The sequence below is a fragment of the Crocodylus porosus genome, unplaced genomic scaffold (genome assembly GCF_001723895.1).
Source record: "Crocodylus porosus isolate Cpor-Errol unplaced genomic scaffold, CroPor_comp1, whole genome shotgun sequence".
NCBI classification, from domain to species: Eukaryota; Metazoa; Chordata; order Crocodylia; family Crocodylidae; genus Crocodylus; species Crocodylus porosus.
Window position 1 is genome coordinate 22,082,275 of NW_017728943.1, and position 21,913 is coordinate 22,104,187.

The window sequence follows — 21,913 nt, forward strand, 5'->3', positions numbered from 1 at the left end:
GCTGACTTCCTGCCCTTTGGGCAGGGGGCTGGACTCGATGATCTCCCGAGGTCCCTTCCAGCCCTAACGTCTATGAAATCTATTAAATCATTCCCTCTCCGATTTCTCAGTTCTAATTCTCAAAAGGAATTTACAAAATACCTTTTTGCTGGTGAGCCTACAAACTTCACTTCATAAATCTACTGGATACAAAAAATCATGGACTAAATAGAGACATTGGATTTATGACACATGACAACCTGCCTGACATCTGATACCCCAGGTAACCTGCCTCCAGCTGACCACTGCTTCATACATGTCACTCTCTTCCCCACCGTCCCTTCCTATCTCTACCTGTTGTCTTCCAAACTTCGACTCATTTGCATTTTCACAGACCTGCATATTGTAAATTAGCATATTTCTTACCTTGGAGAACACAAAACACCAGCAGTCTCTCTATGTCCAAAAGCAAAGAACTTTTTCCCAACCATTTAGTTGGTCTAATAGAACAAGTATAAAGATCATCAGCAAAAAAACCAAAATAAATTTTAAGAACAAAATGATAGAGAAGTATGTTTGTAAAATGAGAAAAAGATAACAGAATTGGACAAAGAAAGCAAGTGAAATATATCAAGAGAATGCTCAACAAAAGAAAGGCAAAAGTTATGACACTAAAGAACACAACTCTTCAGTGTGAAACAAATCCTCAAAAGAATGAGACTCCATACTGATTGACTGTTCATGCAGTACAGCTATTAAAATGAGACTCCAGACTTGTCTTTCTGGTATGGGTGAGCATTTTAAGTGTAGTCTTCAGAAAAAAGAAGTAAAATGAGATATTCTGTTAATAATTAGGAGCAAAAAATTTTAAATATCCACTGTATCAATTAAATAATACACAAATGGAATGAAAACAACAAAGGATTAGTAACACAACTCATTTCTGAATAAAAATATGTTGATTTTTTTAAAAAGATCTATATTTGTATTCACTCCATGCTCGACTTATTATGTAAACTCTAGGTCAGTAGTTCTCAACCTTTTCAGGACTTGGAAAAATAAAAGAGCAACTCATCTGTTGCAAAGAACTCAGAAAGACCACAAGAAGACAGAATGTTTTTAACAACATGAATTTCTATATGAAATTTCTGGGTTTATCTTGTGAATCATGTTTGTACAGCTAACAGTGCTAATGTTGTATGGCATCCTGCAACACCCTTGAAAGGATCTTAAGGTACCCCACTTGAGAATCACTGCTCTACATGCTGCCAGCTTATGAAAAGGGCAAAACTGAACCACCTGCAAATGTGACGTTGGACTCAAGTTTAGACTTCTGCAAGTCCCAGCTCCGTCACTTACTGACATGGAGGTTTGAAAGGTTGCACAGCTGGTTTTAACACAAGACAGAAGGAGGTAGTTCCCACAAAAACAGTTTTATTTCTCATTAGTAAAAGATATCTGCAAAGGGCTCCTTCATCGAGCACGGTGGGCAGAAGCTCGAGAAATGGGAGTCTTCTTGGTAGGGGTTTCATCCTCTTTCAATTCTGCTGAAAGCTCTAAAAAGGGTAGAAGATGCATGTTAGTCGCTAACAAGCCAACATATTCATATACTTTCAATTCAGGCAACCCTAGTAAGAGGGATAAATCTATGGGCGACAAAAGGGTCATCTAAAGTCCTCTGCACATCCATAAGACACAAGAGACAATCTGGAGTTAGGGACCTAAGAAGAACATGGAAGTAGTCCTTGCTAGGAGCCACCTCATAAGGTGGTCCAAAACAGTGATAGTCTAACACACACACACCCCACAGGCTTCAAAAAACCATGAACTGGGTGGGTTCCCTTACCATCTTCCTCAAGACTGTTCTCTTCATCACTAGAGAAGACGACAGCAGGTGTCCGGGATGGATTGTGTTTTGAGGCATTCCGGTGGTATCTAGTCATGCGAGGTGGTGGCGTGACGAATGGCGAGTCTACCTCTCTGTTGGCTATGCGCAGTGGCTGGCGGCGCTGGGAGCCTACAGGGGAAGCAGAAGGGTGGGAAGCCCAACCATCTGAAATTGCTGAGAAGCCCACAGCTATATTGCTTCAATTGCAGACAAGGAGGAACAAAAAGTTTAGGACAGTAATGTCCTAAGAAAGAACATACCAGCCACTGGTCTCTTTGCTGGCCCTGGAACAGGTGTCTTGCTACTCTTCTGGCCTGGGATCTCTCCTGCAGCCTCAATGGAATCTAGGCCACAGTTATGGCAAGCATGGAGTTTCTGCTCTAATTCTTCAATCAGAACCTGATGCAAGGAGTCAGAGGGGGGAGAGAGAGTATCTGATCAACACTGTACCCCTCAGTATTCCACCCAGAACCCATCCCTTCCACATCTCCTCAGTTTGATCTCTTACGGTGGGTATCATTCAGGCTCTGTAATACTTCACTGTACTCTAGGAACAACTGAATATAGACTTGTAGTTTTCCTTTGGTTGCCATCCTGTCTTTGCCCTTCTCAAACCTGCACTGTTAACTCAGTATGACTTGAAGTCAGACCTAATCTTCCTGGTCTGGAGATTTCCCTCTCACTGGTCCTCACCTTAGTCTCAGGCTTGGTACCTCCCCTGTGAAGTCGGCTCAATGTAGCTCGGAAACAGCTATAGACAGCTGGATCCTGCAGCTTGTCAGCAAAGCAATCAAAGTTTTCTTGCATCTTGTGGAGGCCACGATCCGAGAGTGGAAGCAAGGTAAGACAGTGAGACAAGTCCCGAAACTGATGCTCAGTTCTGGGAAAACAAGAAGAGACTGCACATTAATTTCAGTGTAAAGGAACATACACATGGCTCCAGATGCTCATGCACACTTACAAATTCAGTTAAAACTGAATGCACAGATTCATGAATTTTGATAGCCCCTTCTGGACTTACTTCCTGATAGACCTCTTTGCCTAACAGAGCCATTAAATGTCACCCAGTTACCTCTGTATTGAGCCTAATGACAGTTGTTGGACAAAACTGTTTATTTCAGAAAGTTGTCTAGTCTTCAAAAGATGTCAAACAGACCAGCAACTTTCTCAGCTGCTGTTCTGAGAACAGAATAGCAACTTTGAACCAGTAATTATGACTCTTTGGGATACAGTACTCTGCATGCATACCATTGCAGATACGCACAAAATAAAGGACTTTTCTTAGCAGCAACATCCATTGAGGCCATGTATGCAGCTCATGCCAACATGCCGGAATAAAGAATGGAAAGGTCAGTTCCTTTCCTTAGAATTCAGAGAGTGAGGACCCCACATAAAGCAGGGATGAAAAACATGTTGTTGGATGCAATCTAAAGGCATCTAAAAAGAACGGGTCAGTCATTCTAGGCATGCATCAGTGTGGATACTACTGTTAAAGACTGGCAAACAACATCCCCTTCATCACTGCAAGAATGAGAAGCTCCAGCTGCAGTGGTCAGACAGGGACTGGAGCACTGCTTTTTCAAACTTGGTGTCTGATCTAGCTGAAAAAATCTTGACCAGTCTGTTATTCCAGGGAGGATCCTTACAGATTTAGTATATCTACAAGTTTCCCAAGCAGGATAAGGGTGCTGCTTCAGTTCTGGAGGACTTCAAAGAAGGGAGGAAGGAGGACCTGGGGAACTATAGGCCAGTTAGTTTTACCTCGATCCTGGGCAAGCTTTTTGAGAGAATTATCCTGGCACATGTCCACGAGGGGCCAGCAGGGGAGGTTATGCTTAGGGGCAACCAACATGGGTTCATCAGAGGCAGGTCCTGTCAGACCAACCTGGTGGCGTTGCCAAATCTTTAGACGCAGGGGTAGCAGTGGACATAGTCTTTCTGGACTTTCCGAAGGCCTTCGACATTCTCTCACCCCGTTCTCATTAAGAAACTGGGGAACTGTGGTGTCAACACCTACACAGTCAAATGGGTCGCCAACTGGCTGGAGGGACGTACCCAGGGAGTGGTGTTGGATGGGTCATTTTCAACCTGGAGGGCTGTGGGCAGTGGGGTCCCCCAGGGCTCAGTCCTCGGGCCCACACTGTACAACATCTTCATCAGTGATTTGGACAAGGGGGTAAAAAGCACCCTGTTCAAATCTGCTGATGACACTAAGATGTGGGGGGATGTGGGCATGTTAGAAGGAAGGAATAGGCTACAATCGGACCTAGACAGGTTACAGGGGTGGGCAGATGAGAACAGGATGGGATTCAACACCAACAAGTGCAAGGTGATGCACCTGGGGAGGAAGAACCAGCACCATACCTACAGGCTGGGGAAATCCCTTCTCTTCAGTACAGAGGCAGAAAAGGATTCTCACAAGAGAAGGCTGAGGTGGGATCTAGTGGCCTGTTACAAACTAGTCAGAGGGGACCAGCAGGCACTGGGGGAGTCTCTGTTCCCCCGAGCACTACCAGGAGTGACTAAAAATAACAGTCACAAGCTGGCAGAGAGTAAATTCAGACCAGACATCAGGTGGTGCTACTTCACTGTCAGGGCAGCTAGGATCTGGAACCAACTTCCAAGTGAAGTGGTGCTGGCTCCTACCCTGGGGATCTTTAAGACAAGGCTAGACAATCACCTTTCTGGGGTTGTTTGATCCCAGTACTCTTTCCTTCCATGGCAGGGGGTCAGACTTGATGATCTGCTCAGGTCCCTTCCAACCCTACTAACTATGAAACTGAGTGAGCATTAAGAATGCACTAAGAGGAGATGTACTAACCAGCTGCTAACATTGTAAGATACATTGATTTCTATGTTGATTTCTCTGTGAAATGCTAGAGCAGCAAGACAGCTGAATAATCCGTCCAGGGAAACTGCAATCTTCTTTACTGGAGATTTTCAAGAGGAGGCTAGATCAGCATTAGTTGGGGACAATTTAGGAGTAGCAGTCCTCCAGGACTGGATGGCTCACAAGGTCCCTTCCAACCCTATGATTCTATGAAATAACTAAAAATAACAGAAATAACTGAATGATGCTACAAGTTACAATAAAAAAAACTTTAAAAAATACTTCAGAAAGCCAGTAAGAGAACATGTGGGACCATTAGATGCAAAAGGTATACTTAGGGATGATAGAGCCATAGCAGAGAAGCTAAATGAACTGTTTGCATCAGTTTTCACTGCAGAAGATACTAGGGGAATTTCCACACAAAATCAATTCTCTTCCTGATTTTGTGGAAGGACACTTCAATTTGAAAAAAAGGCTGAATGGGGATATGATGGAGGTTTATAAAATCAAGACAAGTGTACACAAAATGAATAAGGAACTGCTATGCACCAAGTTCCTGAATACTAGAACTAAGGGGGCACGCACTGAAATTAGCAGTAGGGGAATGATTTAAAATTAACAACAGAAATTACTTTTTATATGGTGCATAGTTAACTTGCGGAACTCATTGTCATAGGAGGCTGTAGAAACAAAGTAAATCCGGGTTAAAAAGGGTACTATAAAAATGCATTCATGGAGGATAGATTCAATAATAGCTAGTGAGGCTAAACCTCTCTAAAGATGAAATTCAAAAAGGAATCCTACAAAAAGTGGAAACTTGGTCATACTAATATTATAAAAGCCTTAATCTGTCCGACTATCTGTCCGTAACGCTTTAGTTGCGCTCTGATTGGCTAACAAACAGCCAATCAGAGTGTGAAGAAATGTTTGGAAAGGAGGTGGCAGTGCAGTGAAGCGCTGCCATGATGGCAGGGACACAGGGGACAGAGTGGGGAAGGGAGGGTGAGGCCAGCACAGCTCTGCTCCCTGGAGGCGGCAGCAATGGAGTGGACAGAATGCGGGGGGGACAAGCACTGCTGCCCTTATCCCCCTGTCCTGCTCCCTGAAGGTGGTGATGATGGGGGCAGGGGTAGAGGGGGGAGGCCAAGGCCACCAGAGCTAGCCTCGCCCTGCCCTCCCCCTTGCTCCTTGGAGGTGATGGCAGCGGTGGCCACGGGTGCACAGGGCTCCATCCCACCTGCTCCCCCCACCCCGTCATTTTTGACAGTCAGCTGGCTAGTGGAGAAATAAGTGTATTACACAGGCACACAAAAAGAAAATCAGGAAGGCTAAGGCATGAACTGAGATGCAACTACCAAGAGCCATACAAGGCAATAATAAAAGCATTTGACAAGCATATCAGAAGTAAGAGGAAGACCAAGGAAGGTGTAGAACCCTTAGTGAATGGGTGGGCAATTTACTAACAAATGATACAGAACTCCATTAAGTGGACGTGGAGAAAAAAAAAAGCTATAGAAAGGACCTTTTCTGTGGTTCACACAGACTTGGGTGGGATAATTTCCTTTCTAAACACCACTATAACCAAACTCTGCTCCAATGATACAACCTCCTTAGAAGCTTGAGGGATGACCCCAGAGTAACAGGCTCAGATACCATTGCTAGTCTCAAAATACCATTAGCCCTTTTTTGAAGTGGGAAAGGAAGGTCCCAAACCCCAAAGCAAGCTTTGCCGAAATAATATGTGAGCCGTGGAATAGAAGCTTGCTCTCACCACCATATAAGAGCAAGCTTACTCTGATGGCAGTCACAAAACTTATACTAGCTCTTTTGTTCTGGAAAATTTACAGTGCAACTCACTTGGCAGTCCGGAATCGCTGGCACAACTTTTCCACCAGGCTCTCTGCTTGCTTGTCTTTTGTGATATAGGAGAAAAGATGCCTGTCGGGAAAAAGATTGAAAAGGATAAGTTTACAGAGAGGGAATTTCCCGCTTTTTCACACTCTTGCAGCGTGTCTGCAACTACCCTAGTGGCACAAGCTGGGGCAGGTGTACAGTCCTACAGGCAGAGCCATAGAACAGAGTCCAACTATTTTACAGCTGAAAGCAGGAACAGCTGCCAGCACAGCTCTGCATTTATAATTTTCCTGGGTACCTATGCAATCTCAGTGCAGCACAGCTACTAGTGTAAAAGGAAATAAAACAAAAGTATAACTAAAGTTGTGGCTTGTGACACCAGCCTGTGTCCATTCTCCCCATCCCCACATGAAAGAACTCAAATGAACATAAGGAAGTAAAAAAAAGGCAATATCCCAAATACTTCCAAGATAGACCTCCATTATTTCCCCAATCCAGAACAAGAATACCACAGAAGCAGGAGTTAAAAAGAATGCAAAATTTAAAGGGAAAATTTCCAAGGTAAACTCTGACCACATACAGGTCCTAGCACCTTACTAGAATTCTCAGCTTGCCAATGGTTGCTGTTGTGAAAAGGGAAGACCATAGGCATTTTAACTTTATTCTGAATCAGACTTTTTTTTTTTTTTTTTTTTTTAAATCTTCAACCTTTCACAAGGGCTTGGAACAGAATTGCATAAAAGCTACTCACTACTAAACTACAGCACGGAAGCAGCAAGGCTTGTGACTGTGATGCATAAAAAAGGAAGAGTTTAGGGGGTCAAAAATGTAGTACCAGCTAAGTCTGTGATCTTGTAAGCATGGTTAAACTGTGAGCCAAGATTTTTAATCCTGACCTCTGCAGAAGTGTTGTGTATGGGTGGTGAGAAACTGGGGGCACGGAGCAGAAGAGTCAAAGGAAGTGAAAAAGACAGCCATTGGATATAGCCACACTGGTGGCCTATTTCACTCAATCCTGCTCCTTTCTTCAGAAGTCAGGGCACGGGCATTCTAAGCCTTGTCACTGGAAAAAAAAAAAAGACTTGTTTCCTCCAGATGAAGGCAGAGTAAGACATTGGAAAGGTATGCTTTCAAGAGTCAAACTGGAAAAAGAGAAAGAAGCAAGCAGCCCACACAGGGTTGAACAAATAAAAATTTTCAGCTAAACAACGGCTGTCCAACTAGTGGTCTGCCAGTTACACATGGCCCTCAAGGAATTAACTGCAGTCCCTAGGCTGGGCACTGCTCCAGCAGCTGCTGCTGCTAGAACACAGATAGGCAAAATATAGCCTGCAGGCCAGATTCAGTTTACCAGGTGATTCCATCCAGTACGGATACCGACCAATTAACTGAACCCTGCTGAGACTATATGCTTTGCTCCCGTCCTGACCCCAGCCAGCATAGATAACTTCCAGGTGGGGCTGCTGCTGCCACTGCTGCAGCCACCGGGGGACCTGCTCCACTTCCCCAGCCTCCAGCGCCTCCTCCTTGGCTCCCTGCTGCAGCACTTGGTCTGGGCACCAGGTAGGGAAGTGGCAGTGGACCAGGGGGAAGCTGTAGCTGGGCAAGAGTATGAAGCATAGGGCTGGCAGGAATGCAAGGCCCAGGGCCCATGCTCAGCAGGGTAGCATGGAGCTCAGGTGGCCAGGACATGGGTGTGGGGTTTGTGGGGTGTGAGGGAGGATAGAAGGTTGTGGGGACCCTTCCCATGAGCTCCCCCCCATCACCTCCCATGGCGTACAACCTTTACTGCCAGTGGCAGCAGCAGCAGGCCCTTGGGGAACTCAGTACCCCAGGCAGATTCTCAATACCCCAGGCAGGTTCAGCTGCTTGGTGGCACGCAGCTCCAGTCAATCTGGGAGCTGCACATGGTAACAAGGAGTGGAGCCAGGCCAGCCTGCCTCTATCACTCAGTGCTCACTGATGACTGTAAAAGCTTGGCTGGACCGACACATGATATTTAAATGACCAAATTAAAATAACAGTGCATCTTGCGCAAGAATGCAAGATCATGCCTGGGACCATGCAAAATAGTCAATTGGGATTATGCTGTCTCCTGTGCTAGTTGAAAAAGTACCCAGGCCTTGGATCATATGAGTGGCTCTCCTCTGGACTTTCTCAAGCTTTTCCACATCCTTATTGAAGTGTGGGGCCCAGTACTGGATGCAGTACTCCAGCTGCGGTCTCACCAGGGCCAAGTAAAGTGGGAAGATGACTTCCCTGGTTTTGCTTGAGATGCATCAGTGGATGCACACCAGAGTTTAGTTAGCTTTGCCTGCCACTGCACCACATTGGTGGCTCATATTCATCTTGTGGTCAATCAAGACCCCCAAGTCCCTTTTGATCGTTGTGCTAACAAGCGTAGCACTGCCGAGTCTGTAATTTGGTATTGTCTACAAACTTGACCAGTTCGCATCTGACTCCTGAATCTAGATCATTGATGAAAATGTTAGAATACTGGCCAGAGTACTGAGCCCTGAGGGACTCCATTGGTAACACTGTGCCATGTTGATTTGTTCCCTTCAACTAGTACTCTTTGGGTCCGACCCCATAGCCAGTTGCCTAGCCATTGGACCATATGATGATCTAGGTCACAGTTCCCCAGCTTAACCATGAGGACATCATGGGGAACTATGTCAAAGGCCTTCCTGAAGTCCAGTTAAATGACATCCACATCATCTCCCTTGTCCAGGGCATGTGCTACCCGCTCATAGAAGGAGATGAGGTTAGTCAGGCAAGACCTGCCAGTCACAAAGCCATGCTGGCTGGCATTCAGAAGCTTGCCTTCTGTTAGTCTGGTGTTAATGGATCCCTTGACAATTTCCTCCAGAATTTTTCCAGGGACAGACATCAGACTGATTGGTTTATAGTTCTACAGTTCATCCCTCCTCCCTTTCTTGTAGATAGGGACCACGTTGGCTTTTTTCCAGTCATTTGGAACCTTGTCCGATCACCACAATTTTTCAAATATCCCTGGCCAAAGGGGATGGAATGATGTCTACCAGCTATTTCAAGACCCTTGGGTGCATTCTGTCTGGGCCCGCGGACGTGTGAATATCCAGTTTCTCAAGGCGTTCCCTCACCCAATCCACATCAATTTTGGGCTCCTCACTGGCTCCCAAATTGGTTTGTGATCCTGGCAGTGTGATCCTCGTGGGAGGGTGAAAAACCGATGCAAAAAAGTAATTTAGATTAGCCCTTCCTTGGGCATCTGATGCCAGTTGCCCCATTGGATCTCCCAGGGGCCCAATATTGCCTTTGTTCTTTTTCCCACTTCCCACATATCTAAAGAAGAACTTTTTGTTGTCCTTGATCCCCATAGCAAGCCTAAGTTTGGTTTGTGCCTTGGCTTTTCTCGACCACTCTCTGCAGGTACAGGCAAGTGCAGAGTAATTCTCTTTGGTAATGCTTCCTGTTTTCCAGCTGGTGTAGGCTACTCTTTTGAGTTCAGCGAGGTCCAACAGTTCCTTATTCAGCCATAGGGGCTTCCTTGCTTGTTGACTGCATTTTTTGCGAGAAGGGGTGGCTTTTTCATGTGCTTCAAGGATTATGTTTTTGAGCAATGACCATTCGTCATGTACTCTCTCTTTTTTTTTTTTTTTTTTTGAGGGGGAGCGCAAGGAGAGGGCATGGCCTTCAATTGCCTGACTGACCAGTTCTTTCAGTTTGCAGAAGTCAGCCTTCCCAAAGTTAAGCACTTCTGTTTTACTGGGGCATTTGCCCGCTTTTTGGTGAGAACACCCAGTTGTTCTCCCCAGTCCAGCAGGGAGGTGTCTTTCAAGACTGCTATGGAAGGGGAAAATGCAGACACTGGGCATCTCCATGATGCTAAAGAAAGAGCTTGATCAAGAGGGGAAATATAACAGTTGTATTAAAAGGTTGTCTTTCTAAAGTAAATAGTTGTTAAGCAGCCTTCAGTTAAGCCACATGACAAAAGCATAAGCAGATTCTGACTACTGCTGACAACTTGAACAAGTGAAAATCAGCATAAGTGGGCCAGGAACTTGTCTTGAATGGTAGGGAGTCCAGGGCAATATCTACACTTTTTTTTCCTCAACTGTGACCAGGTCTGATGTTAAGGGAAATTCAAGAGGAGGCGAGGTGGGTGCTAGTGCCCAAGGGGGCTTTAATTTAGGATCTGGTGCCAATAGCCACAATAGGCCCACTATTAATGCTAAAACAGTTGTGGAGAGCAGCAACAACTCCAGTTCTCACAAGGAAAGGAGATACATTGGTGCTGTGAAGCAGGGTGATATAACAGGCAGAATAAATGGTGGCAGCTGATGCTCAGAGCTTTTTCTACCACTCCATGTCTTGGAGTTGATAAAACTGGTGCTGGGAATCTTGATGCTGCTTAAGGTTATGGGGTGTTGTAATAACAGTTGCAGCTAGGACTTCTTTTCTAGAGTCCTGAATTTTCCCCTTGACATTGTTTTGGACTTATTCTCAAAAGGGGCTGACTTCTTTGCTACTTACAATAACAGTCTTTGGGGCACAAAACCCAGGCTCTTTGAATATTTGCATGTAGAAGGGGTCCTGAATGCCAGGGCACGACACCAGAGCCTACAGATGCACTGCAAAGGGAAATCTAAAGTCCCACTACTCTCATTTCTGGTTCAGGAAGCAAGATGACTTACAAATTGAATACATCCCTGGAACATGGGAGTTTTCTACACAGTATGCTTAGTGACCACTGTTAGTAAATATAATCTAACTTTTGCAAGGACGATACTTAAAAGCCGGACATCTAGAATCAGCCATAAATAAAAACAAAGCCTAATCCTTTCAAATGAGGAGAAGGAAAAAAAGCCAAACAAAAAAAAACAACTTCCTCACACCTCCACAGCCCACAAACTTTCCTAGGCTAGGAAAGGCCAATAGCACAAAAAGTAAAAAGGTTTTCTTTGCTTTACAAAAACTGGTATCAAGTGACAGCTACTAGAAAGAATGCTAACGAAAGGGTAAGAAAAGCATAGGAATGAAATTCCTGCCTAAACCTGGGTTTGGTGAGGGTAAAAGAAATGCTCTATCTGAAGCCAGGAAGCAGCAGAAAGAACCAAGGAGGTGTGTTGTTTTTATGCCCTTGGCATAAGGGAGGGAGGGAGGGAAAGGTGCACTGTACTATATGGGCACCAGGAAGCCAAAGTGTCCACGAGCTTAGGTGCAGGCATGCTCATAGTGGATTCTATGCATACTCTCAATACTTTGAGGAGAAATTTAGTTTCTATGCTCATCCACAGCAGTGATCTTATTTTTGCCCCCTCATGGACTATATCATTACCCTTACTGAAAAAACCTGAAGCAAACTATGCATGTAATTTTGAGGCTATGCCTAGATTACCTGAGCTCTCAAGTTCATCCTCTCTGAAGGCTATGTGACTACTTTGCAGGTCCCTAGAAAGAATAGTTGCAACTTCTCTATGCATTAAATATCAATGCTCTTAAGACAGTAGTTCTCAGCTGGGGCACTACAAGACCCTTTCAGGAATGCTGCAACACAGGCATCACTGCCAGGTAAAACCGTCCTGTGCTTTTCATATGAAGTCAGATTAGGAAGCAACTGTGGCATGAGTGGGCACTTCTGCCTACATTAGGTTTAAGCCTAATGCAGACAGGAGTACCGGCTCTTGCTGAAGCCTTTCCCAGTCCAGCTCTGCAAACTTCTCCCAGAAACAGAGGTGCACAGGACTATTCCACCTGGCCGCAGTGACAGTGCAGTAGCCTAGGAAAGGACAGATAAATTTTCAGGTTGCTACACTGCCGCTGCTGCTAGACAGAATTGACTTGTAAGCCTGTTTCCAGGAGGAGCATGGAGGATTGGACTGGTAAAAAGGTGCAGCAGGAGGTCACACTTATACCACAACACACCCTGATCTGGCTTTGCATTAGGCATGTGTGGCAGTTTCACTTGGTGGCAGCAGCAGTAGCAACATCCTGATTAAGAACCACTACAGTGAACTGAGGCAGCACAACAGCTATTCTCAACCAGGGTGCTGCCCAGTTCAAAGAAGTCATGGAATTCAAAAACATTGAGAACAACTGTCTTAAGGAATAGGATCTGATTTGATAGGTAACAAAGGTTCAAAATGTTCTACATGATCCAGCTATAAACAGTTTACTTTGAATGCCTTACTGCACGTATTCTGTCTAAAGACTTCCATTGGTTTTCATAGATTTCATAGACATTAGGGCTGGAAGAGACCTCGGAGTCCAGGCCCCCGCCCAAAGGGCAGGAAGTCAGCTGGGGTCATAGGATCGCAGCAAGATAAGCATCCAATTTGCTCTTGAAGGTGTTCAGAGTAGGTACTTAAACCACCTCCGATGGCAGACTGTTCCAGACCTTGGGGACTCGGACAGTAAAGAAATTCTTCCTTATGTCCAGCCTGAAGCGGTCTTGCAGGAGTTTATGACCTTTCAACCTCGTCATCCCTTGGGACGCTCTGGTGAACACCCCTGATAAACTAACAGGTGGCCATCAGATCACCCTTGAACCTACGCTTTTCCAGGCTAAAAAGCCCCATGGCTCTCAGCTTGTCATTGTAAAGTCTGTTTTCCTAACCTCTGATCATGCGTGTGGCTCTCTCAAGCTTCTCCACATCCTTTTTGAATTGTGGAGCCCAAAACTGGACGCAGTACTCCAGCTGTGGTCTCACCAAGGCTGAGTATAAGGGGAGAATGACGTCCCGGGATTTGCTTGAGAAGCATTTATGGATGCAAGCCAGCATTTTGGTCACTTTGGTTATTCTGAATATTTTGGGAAATCCTCTTCAAAAAGTAAATGATGGAACATGATTGGAATACAGATGCCTAAATAATTAGAAATGTGAACTGAAATTTTTGGAGTCTCTGGCCATGGATAAATGCAGTATTTGAAGCACTCCATAAACAGTAAGGGTACAGGATCTGCAAAGCTGAAGAAGTGCTCCAAAAATGACCAAAGAAATATTTCAAAAGAGATCCTCATAAAACAGGAACATGTTTAAGTATTTCATTTTGAAGCGTTTCCCCAAAATGTTTACACACTTCTACAGTCCCCTGGTATCCTTCAGTACTCTGTTCCCTACCTCCCTGGGGGGCACACATCTGCATAAATCTGCTCCGCAAATCAGATTTTCAAATGTATGCCCATTTGTACCCTCTTATAACAGCACAGCAGCAGAAAAGACTGCCTATAGCAATGTGGGTAGGATTGGAACAAAAACTCATGGGATTTAGCAAGTGGCAGACCACTTTGATTGCTGAGGGAGTCTGACTACAGCTGCTCTTGCCCCTCCCCCAATTTGCTGGCTACAGGTAATCCTATCTGTTGCAGTTCCCATTTCAAAATCTAAATGTAAAAAAAAAAACTTGAACTAACAGTGACTGGAATATATGCCACTGCTGTTTTTTCCTCCAGATCTAGCGTGCATGTTGTACAAGCAGGTGTGTGTGCGCACGCATTTATCTAGAGAGAGACCAAAGCCCTTTGTCAAAATATACCTCATAATGGTGTGGAAAAAAGTACCTCATAATGGTGCGGAATGACTCCTCAGCTACACCACAGTCTGGATCTGACAGGCGACTGATGATATCTGGGAGCAAGTTATAGATAGCATTACCCTGCAAAGACGGACAAAATAAGCACATGACAACACTAACGAAGGGTTTAAAGGACAGTTTGCGCCAAGCTACAGGGTTGAGCTTCCCATTTGAATTGTTCTTCTCTACTCCCCCAGCTGTTTAGCAGGGTTGTGCCACTCATCGGCTTTTGAAGGTTGGTCAGTACACAAGCTGGCTGAGTTCTCCTGGGATGCTAGACCATAACTAGAAGAAAACAAAACAAAGGAAAGCAGACAAGAAATATTGTGGGGAGGGGTTCCAGACATGTATGAGAGCATTCCCTTAGCTCAAAGGGCCTTTTAGCATGGCTGAAGCTGCTGAGTTGTAAATGGTAATCAAATATGTGGACAGACAGGGTGGAAAAAAATCCATCAGACTGATTGTCTAATCTATTGCAAAGGTCTTCTCTTAACAGAAGCATCTGGTTGTATGTAGATTTGACTGCTAGGTTCACTTGCCTACTTAAGCAACAGAGTTAACTGAAATGATCAGTGATCTGTATTCAGAAGTTCAAATAAAAATTACACCACAGTTCCAGTTGAGATATGTCCCAAACTTCACACTAGAAAAACCTAGTAGATTGTGTTCTGCTAATAGGGGTGGGATTAACTCAGGCCAAGACATCTTTCTATTATGGTAAGATCTGACAAATTCAAACCATCTGTTTCCATAACAGACTAAGCTCCTGATTAGGAATCTGGCTGGTGGGAAACAGCAATTAGCACCTGAACCTAGAGACTTAAAACCCTAGCAACACCTGTATAGCAGACAATAGCTATACCCATCCTCATTTTCTATGCTGAGGGGATAGGGGTAAGGGCATGTTCCTTACTCCTCAGTTTTTTCTCAGGTCACACAGTCTTTAAGTTGCCCACAACTCCAAGAAGGACAGCAGGTAGACAACATGCCTCAAAGAAAAGGGTCTGTGATAACGAAGTGGAAGGGGTAGGGGGTTATGAGAAGATAAAAATTCAAACTAGATTTAGTTAGAGATCACTATACATCCAGGGCTAGCCAGTCAGAGATGATATGGACATGTGCAGGGTAAAACCAGGCCAAGCAGCTTTGGTGGGGAATGAGTGGGCAGCACAGGGTTTACATATCCTGAGTGCACTGTAACACTTCCCATTTCAGGGTGGAAGACGTGCATATGGAGCAAGAAGCTACCATTGGCAGGCTACCATTTCCTAGGGGGCTCTCCCTGCCAAGAAGCAATTTGCATACTGGTGAATATTGCTGGGACTTCATCAGTTCTGTAACTTTCTCATAGACCTGCAACAGGCCAGGACAGTCTGGTAGTTAGCAATCCTCAACCATATACTTGGAGGAGTAAGACCTCTTACTGAGTTGGTCGAGTCTCCTATTTTCATTTGCTGGCAGGACCATTAGGGAAAAAAAGGTTAGTGTGTATGTACAGGTTCTCATTATCCCTGGAAGAGACTCTACACTTTGTCTGCCCTCCTGGAAATAGAATGGATACAGCATGTCAACTGAGAAGCATGCTTTTGCTGACACCTGCTACAGGGAAATTCTCAGGATTCTACCCTCATTATAGGCTGCTGGATGTTGTCTGAGGATCAGGTGCTAACTGGATGAAAGTGGCACCTGGAGGATGGTTCCTTTGTCTCTGATTTCTGCTATAGAGACTGAACAGCCATGGTGACTCTGGGTGAAGCTGAAATAAATCTCAAACATAGGATATGGAGCATCCCTCTGAATGTGGAGGGAGGTGCTGAAATATCCAAAGCCAAAATGGCCATATTGGTACCTTTCAGGAGATAAATTAGATTCTCTTGATCATTCAGTAGAGTGTGTTTTGGTGAGTGCACATGGTGCAATGGCACTGAAGATTTCAAGCAGCACTCCAAACAAGAGAAGTCTGACAATGCCAAAGGTCCTGTCATCTGTACAGTCATGTCAGCAGGTTGTGTGTTCCCAGAATGTACCTTGCACTCTGGCACACAGCTCCTATAGTAAGGCCACTCAATTACCAGAAATATAAGTGTGAATGCATGCCAGGGGCTTGGTGTTGGCAGATGCTGTCTGTCTTCAGAGCTGTTGATGGCAGAGGCAGCTACTTGTAGACATAGGCCACTATCTTCTGCATAGATGATGTCAATTCCCACAATACCAGGTTGAGGTTGTTTCTGTATTATTCCCTCTGCAGATGCCCAAACAATCCACAAAAGTTACAGACATTGCCTCCTTGGCTACACACAATCTGGAGACTAGCCCCACTCTCCAAGACTCCTTGTTTTGCTCAGATCCCTCAACCACCAACAACCTCCTCTCCCCTTCTCCACTCCTTTTCTCCTCAGAAGGCTATACTTCTCACCTTGTTGGAGAGTTCACTGAAGAAATTCTGAGCCAGCCGCACAATCTCCTCCTCAGGGTCTATGAGCAGAGTTGCCATCTCGCTCACCTGTCCCTTCACTTTCACCATGTCTTTGAGGATCAAGTGAGTCATCACAAGCCCTGCAATCTGCCTTACATCATGACAGGGGTCCCGCAGTCTGAGAAATAAATTTAATTACAGAGGGGGATGATAGGTTGCCCAGCTCCTTTCCAAAGAGCCAAGTTATCAAATACTCCTTCAGGCCTGTCCTCCACAATCTCCAGTTCCCCAGATCCCACTGCCCCAATCTCCTCAAACAAAGGCTACTGCAACCTCCTCATCTCCCAAAGGCCCAATCTTTCCCTTAGATATTTATTTCCCTCCACTCCCATAACATGGTGATGCTTTACCTGGCGTACAAATGCGGGGTCCAAGGCTCTATCAGGTTGGGGAAACGGATAGCCAGGTCTCCTGCTACAATCATGAGGTTGGATCTCACACCAGGTAGAGAGGACTTCTCCAGCATGGTAAACAGGAGGCGCAACTGAGCGTCACAGAACTCAGCGCTGAGGGGATGAGAGCAGGGGAGAGAAAAGCAAGACTTTATCCAGAGGATCCTGTAAGAACAGAGTCAAAGGCACTGTCATTCTGTCCCTTCTAGCAAAGGATGCTGTGGCCCTGGAAACAAAGTAACTGCTAAAGGGCAATATTCTGGCACTAGAAAGTGAGCAAGGTAGAGAAGAACATTATGGTCACAAGTCTAGGCATTACCTAATCATGCAGAATTTGCCAAGGGCCAGTGCTGCAGCAGCTGAGAGAGCTGGGTCACTGTAGACCAGAGGGTTATTGCAGATCTTGAGCACCAGTGGAATAAAGGTACAGAACAGCTGTTTCTCTGCAGAAATGGAGGAAAAGCAATGTAAGAGACAGCACAGCTTTCAGATATTCCTTAAGTGGGATTACTCAGTTGGTCCAAAGGGCCTATTAGACCATGCAAATGTGGTGTCCCTGCCATTTTTATGGTTGGAAGAATGCCATAAAATTCAGGAACACAAAACATATTTTAGAAGTTTACACTGAAGGAAAACTCTACAGAATTTTCCTCCAAGGAAACTATAAAGTTTCCTCTAAGAAATGAGTATTTCTCATTCTGGATTATGGGGTCCACGGCATTGGAAAGGGAATCACCTGAAGAAAGAGTGCCTCCTTTTGAGGTGAGGACCACACTCACCATCCAGCAGCTCTGTCTCACAGATATTACGAATGAGCTCTGCCTCAGTGTCATCAGCTGAGGCTCCCACAAGGCCCAGATCCTCCTCCATAGTGGTCTCATTACCTGTGTTCTGTACAGAGACAAGAAAGTCACTAGGAAAAATTTCAGAACCATGCACACCTAAACCCCCTCCCCCATGAGGTACCTGCCTTGAAAAGTAGGGCTGGAAGGGACTTCAGGTGGCCATCAAGTCCAACCCCCTACTCAAGGCAGGATGATTCATATGTAAAACCTAAACTAGCATTTGTCTAACTCTAACTTATTCTTAAAACTCCATGCACACAAAAGTAGAGCTATAGATATGACAGCAAAATGACAACTATTTCAAAGAACAAATGAATGGAGAATTGCATAACCAATTTGTCCCCTCTGATTTGAATATATTGCATTGTCTTTAATATGATAGGCCCCAAATAAGATAAGCATACTGTTTTTGAGCAAGCAGAACAAGGGGGGGGGAAGGTTTTTCCACAGTTATGGCTGCATAGAGCAGGGACAGAGCCTAATCTTCAGCTGACTCACCTTTCCTTTCCTTTCCTGCTTAACTAAAAGCTGAAACCCTACCTGTTGCTGAAGACTGGCCTTCATGAGTGGATGTATGATTTTGAAAAAACCCAGAGACCCCAGGACTATGAAACAGGAAAAGAGAAACTAGGAGTAGCTAGCATACAGAAATAGTGCCCTAAAAAAGTTAGCTTGATTAGTGGAACATCAAAGCTATTAAAGAGGAGAAACCACCATTAATACCTGTGGAGTGAAAAACAATGAGGTATTAAATCAACTGACTCCCTCAGCTGTCTGAAGAGTAATGCTGCTGCACTGTGGAGCAGGAATCAAAGCAAGGTGCTCCTCTTTCAGGCAGAAAAAAATCAGTTTCCTCACTTGAAACATGTACTCCAGTTCTGGGGAGCAGTTTTACTGGAAAGTATGCATGGTATTCAAGTAAAAGCAGTAATTATGACATAAGCCTTGGGGCTTATCGAATTTTTTTTATGACAAGGGAACATCAGTATGAAAGATTTAAAGAAGCCCATACATACTGACCAGTTGGAATAAAACAGGATACAGCTATGGCAAGCTATTTTAACACGTACAGAAAAAAAATGGACATGAAAACCCCAAGAACCAGTCACCTTGACTGGTGAGGAGAACAAAGTGGTCTTTGACTTGCTGTTTGTGTGGACAAGGCAACATGGGGAACTCCACAAGCAAAAGATAAGACCTTTGTATGAAGGACAAAAAGTTACACTGCATCCAGATGATGTTCCTCAGGAAGTCCTGTGGTAATCTCACCTTTATATGATAAATGAGCGATAGTGTGTTGATTTAGATCATGGACAGATATGTATTTGTGGCAGTGCAAATGCTCTTACTGCCTACTGGCTGGAAAACGTGTCTTTGTGGTGACTTTCTAACGCTTCAGCAAAGGGGCTGTGAGTGCATGTACACTCATACTGCTATGTTGTACTATGTCTGACAGCTTGTTGCTGCCATAGGGGCAGCAGCAACAGTTCCCTTAGATGGGGCAACAGTATGCTCTGATAACTTGCAGCAGTTGCAGTTCCAAGTCCTTATTGGGCTGTAGCTTTGCTCCCTGGCAGGCTGTCAGAGAGCCAGCCCTTCCCTCTTCCTCTTCCCTAATATTTTTTTTATCTTTAGTAGAAGTGGCTTAAGAATAAAAAATGTTGTTCTGTAATTTGAGACAGCCCCCAAAACAGGAATACTTAACCACTAAGAATGAAGGCTGCAGGAAATCCTTTTCTTTCAGCACAATCTCCCCCCCGGCTTTGCTTTCCAAAATGCTTTGCCAAAGACAGCATCAGGCAAACCACAGAGTAGCTTCAAAACCAAAGGAGTCATGAGCTGATGGGAAAGCAGGTGACAGAAATTAACTAAGGGCAAGGAGAAAAAAAGGGGACCACAACCAGGACATTAGGGTTCATCCCCTGATGCTCTGCACACAAGAGAGAATCTTTAATGAGCATGGTCATGACTTGTACCATCTTAAGCACCTTGTTTGAGCATTGGTTGGGACTGGAGAAAATGTGAACTCAACTCTTAAGTCTTCATGCCACACCCCCTTACAAAATCGCTGTCCGTAGAAGCTTGCTGGGGCACCAACAAACTGAGATAAGCACACAAAGGGGCTCCATTCCCACCTTGGCACTTTGTTTTTTGGTGCTGCTGGCAGCACGTTTCGTGGCTTCCTGCTCCTCCCGAAGGACACGGCACCTGCGTAGCTCTGTGCTCACTGCCCCTTCCAAATACATAACCTGCTGTAACGCCACATGTCCCACCAAAGAAATGAGATGCGTCAGCAGGAAGGTAGGGAGAGCACTGGTGCCACCAGGGATGCTGCCTGGAGAAGCCTCTGGCTCTGCTAAGAGAAAAGGGCTTAGGGTTTAGACATCTTCCCTGAATACTGCTGCCCCTCCCCCCAGTAATTATGAAGGATTCCTACCAACTTCTCTTTAGCCCATCTTTACTCTTTGGAGGCCCAGGCCACTGGTACCTCCACCCTTTTTCAATCTAGTTACTTCCATAATTATCTGAGTTCTCCTCTCACTGCCAAACTGCCATCCCCTGGAAGATCCCCATCTCCTCACTTGTTCCCTTACCTGGGAGGTCCAGCAGCCCATCCAGAGTTTTCTGGCTACAATCCTTCAGGATTTGAGCACATATCTCCTCAGGCCCTTCTGCTAGCTGATAGATGAGGGTAACTGCTGCTTCCATGAAGGGGAGCCAAAGAGTGCTTGGCTGGGCAAAACCTGGTGAGTAAAAGAAACACACATTATACAGGGCATCAGAACCTAAGCCTACATGTTGTGTCCTGCTGTTTCTCTGATCTCACCTGCACTCACAGCACTACTCAGGCATTCAAACAGCAGGTGAGCCTGTGGCAGCCGAAAGGGAGCTTGGTTCTTCCCCAGGGCTGGCTGCAAAGAGGATACCAGACAAGTGAGTTGCGCTACTCCTCTTACAATACTCTCTCTGCTCCAGCTTTCTCAGCTCCCACAGGATCAATCTTTTCACACAATGAACTACACAAAATTATGTTATGCTGAAGTCAGTGCATCTTGTATGGGGGACAGATATCAATTTAATGGGAAGCAATGCAGAACAAAGGGATTTCTGTCATTCTGAGGTTGCAGTGGACATACTTCACTAAGAAGAAAGACTGCAGCGCTTTAGACCAAAGGACATTTCCAAACTAAGATGGACAAGCCTACAACCTCCCTTACCTTGGATTCTCACCTGATACAACCCCGTCCAATGAAGAACTGGGCCAGGAATGGAAAAATAACTCAAAGTACTTAATACTATTCTATAAGTTAATGGGACAGGTCTCAACTGGTCTACTTTTCTCCATCCTGATTATCTGCTCCAGAAAGAGGCAGCACAAAATGGAGGGTTGTCCGATAAGTGATTTTATGCCAAGACTAACATTAGCATAAGTTTACCTTTGAAGACAAAAGAAATACATAACAACAAAGGGGAATGGTGAAGAGATCTGCAAAACAGTAAATGGGATTGGACGATTTGCATTTTTCAGTGAGTCCTTAATATTTTGGGGATATGATTTAAGTAACTTGTGCAGACGTTAGGAAAGTAAAATGGAATACTCATTACATGCAATTAAACCTGGATTTGGGTGGGACAGGAAGTCAGGCAATAAGCCACAGAGGAATTACTGGGCAAGGAGCCTGAAATGTTTGAACAACGAGTCATAGCAGAAATGGCTTTAACCTGCCTAGAGGTGCAGACGATGGACTGCTTAGCTAAGCTGATCATCAGATGTGAAAGCTGATACCAAGAAACTGTGGTCAATGAATGTGGTAAGAGTTCCACAGAGCTGCTCTGTAAATTTTTGCTACAGAGTCTCTCCCAAGGAAATAGTTTCATAGTTAGTAGGGTCAGAAGGGACCTGAGCAGATCATTGAGTCTGACCCCCTGCCATGGCAGGAAAGAGTACTGGGGTCAAACAACCCCAGCAAGGTGATTGTCTAGCCTCCTCTTAAAGACCTCCAGGGTAGGAGCCAGCACCACTTCTCTTGGAAGTTGGTTCCAGACCCTAGCTGCCCTGACAGTGAAGTAGCGCCTCCTGATGTCTAGCCT

General features: G+C 45.0%; 1 protein-coding gene across 3 annotated transcripts in view; it reads right to left on the reverse strand.

The window, feature by feature from the left end:
* Positions 1–1,395: 1,395 nt before the first annotated feature.
* Positions 1,396–21,913, reverse strand: part of NCAPD2 (non-SMC condensin I complex subunit D2) — a 48,704-nt gene continuing 28,186 nt past the window's right edge. The window contains exons 18-30 of one of the 3 annotated variants that reach the window (XM_019548954.1): positions 20,649–20,733; positions 20,416–20,565; positions 19,957–20,174; positions 17,756–17,867; positions 17,296–17,419; positions 16,935–17,090; positions 16,525–16,702; positions 14,095–14,189; positions 6,555–6,635; positions 2,561–2,747; positions 2,128–2,266; positions 1,826–1,996; positions 1,396–1,535 (exon numbers count right to left, since the gene is read on the reverse strand). In XM_019548954.1, the coding sequence (XP_019404499.1) occupies positions 1,453–1,535; positions 1,826–1,996; positions 2,128–2,266; positions 2,561–2,747; positions 6,555–6,635; positions 14,095–14,189; positions 16,525–16,702; positions 16,935–17,090; positions 17,296–17,419; positions 17,756–17,867; positions 19,957–20,174; positions 20,416–20,565; positions 20,649–20,733 (1,779 nt within the window). In that variant the 3' untranslated portion in view covers positions 1,396–1,452. Of the gene's footprint in view, positions 1,536–1,825; positions 1,997–2,127; positions 2,267–2,560; positions 2,748–6,554; positions 6,636–14,069; positions 14,190–16,524; positions 16,703–16,934; positions 17,091–17,295; positions 17,420–17,755; positions 17,868–19,956; positions 20,178–20,415; positions 20,566–20,648; positions 20,734–21,913 lie in introns of those variants that run through there. The other 2 variants (XM_019548953.1, XM_019548955.1) reach the window with 2 other exon arrangements.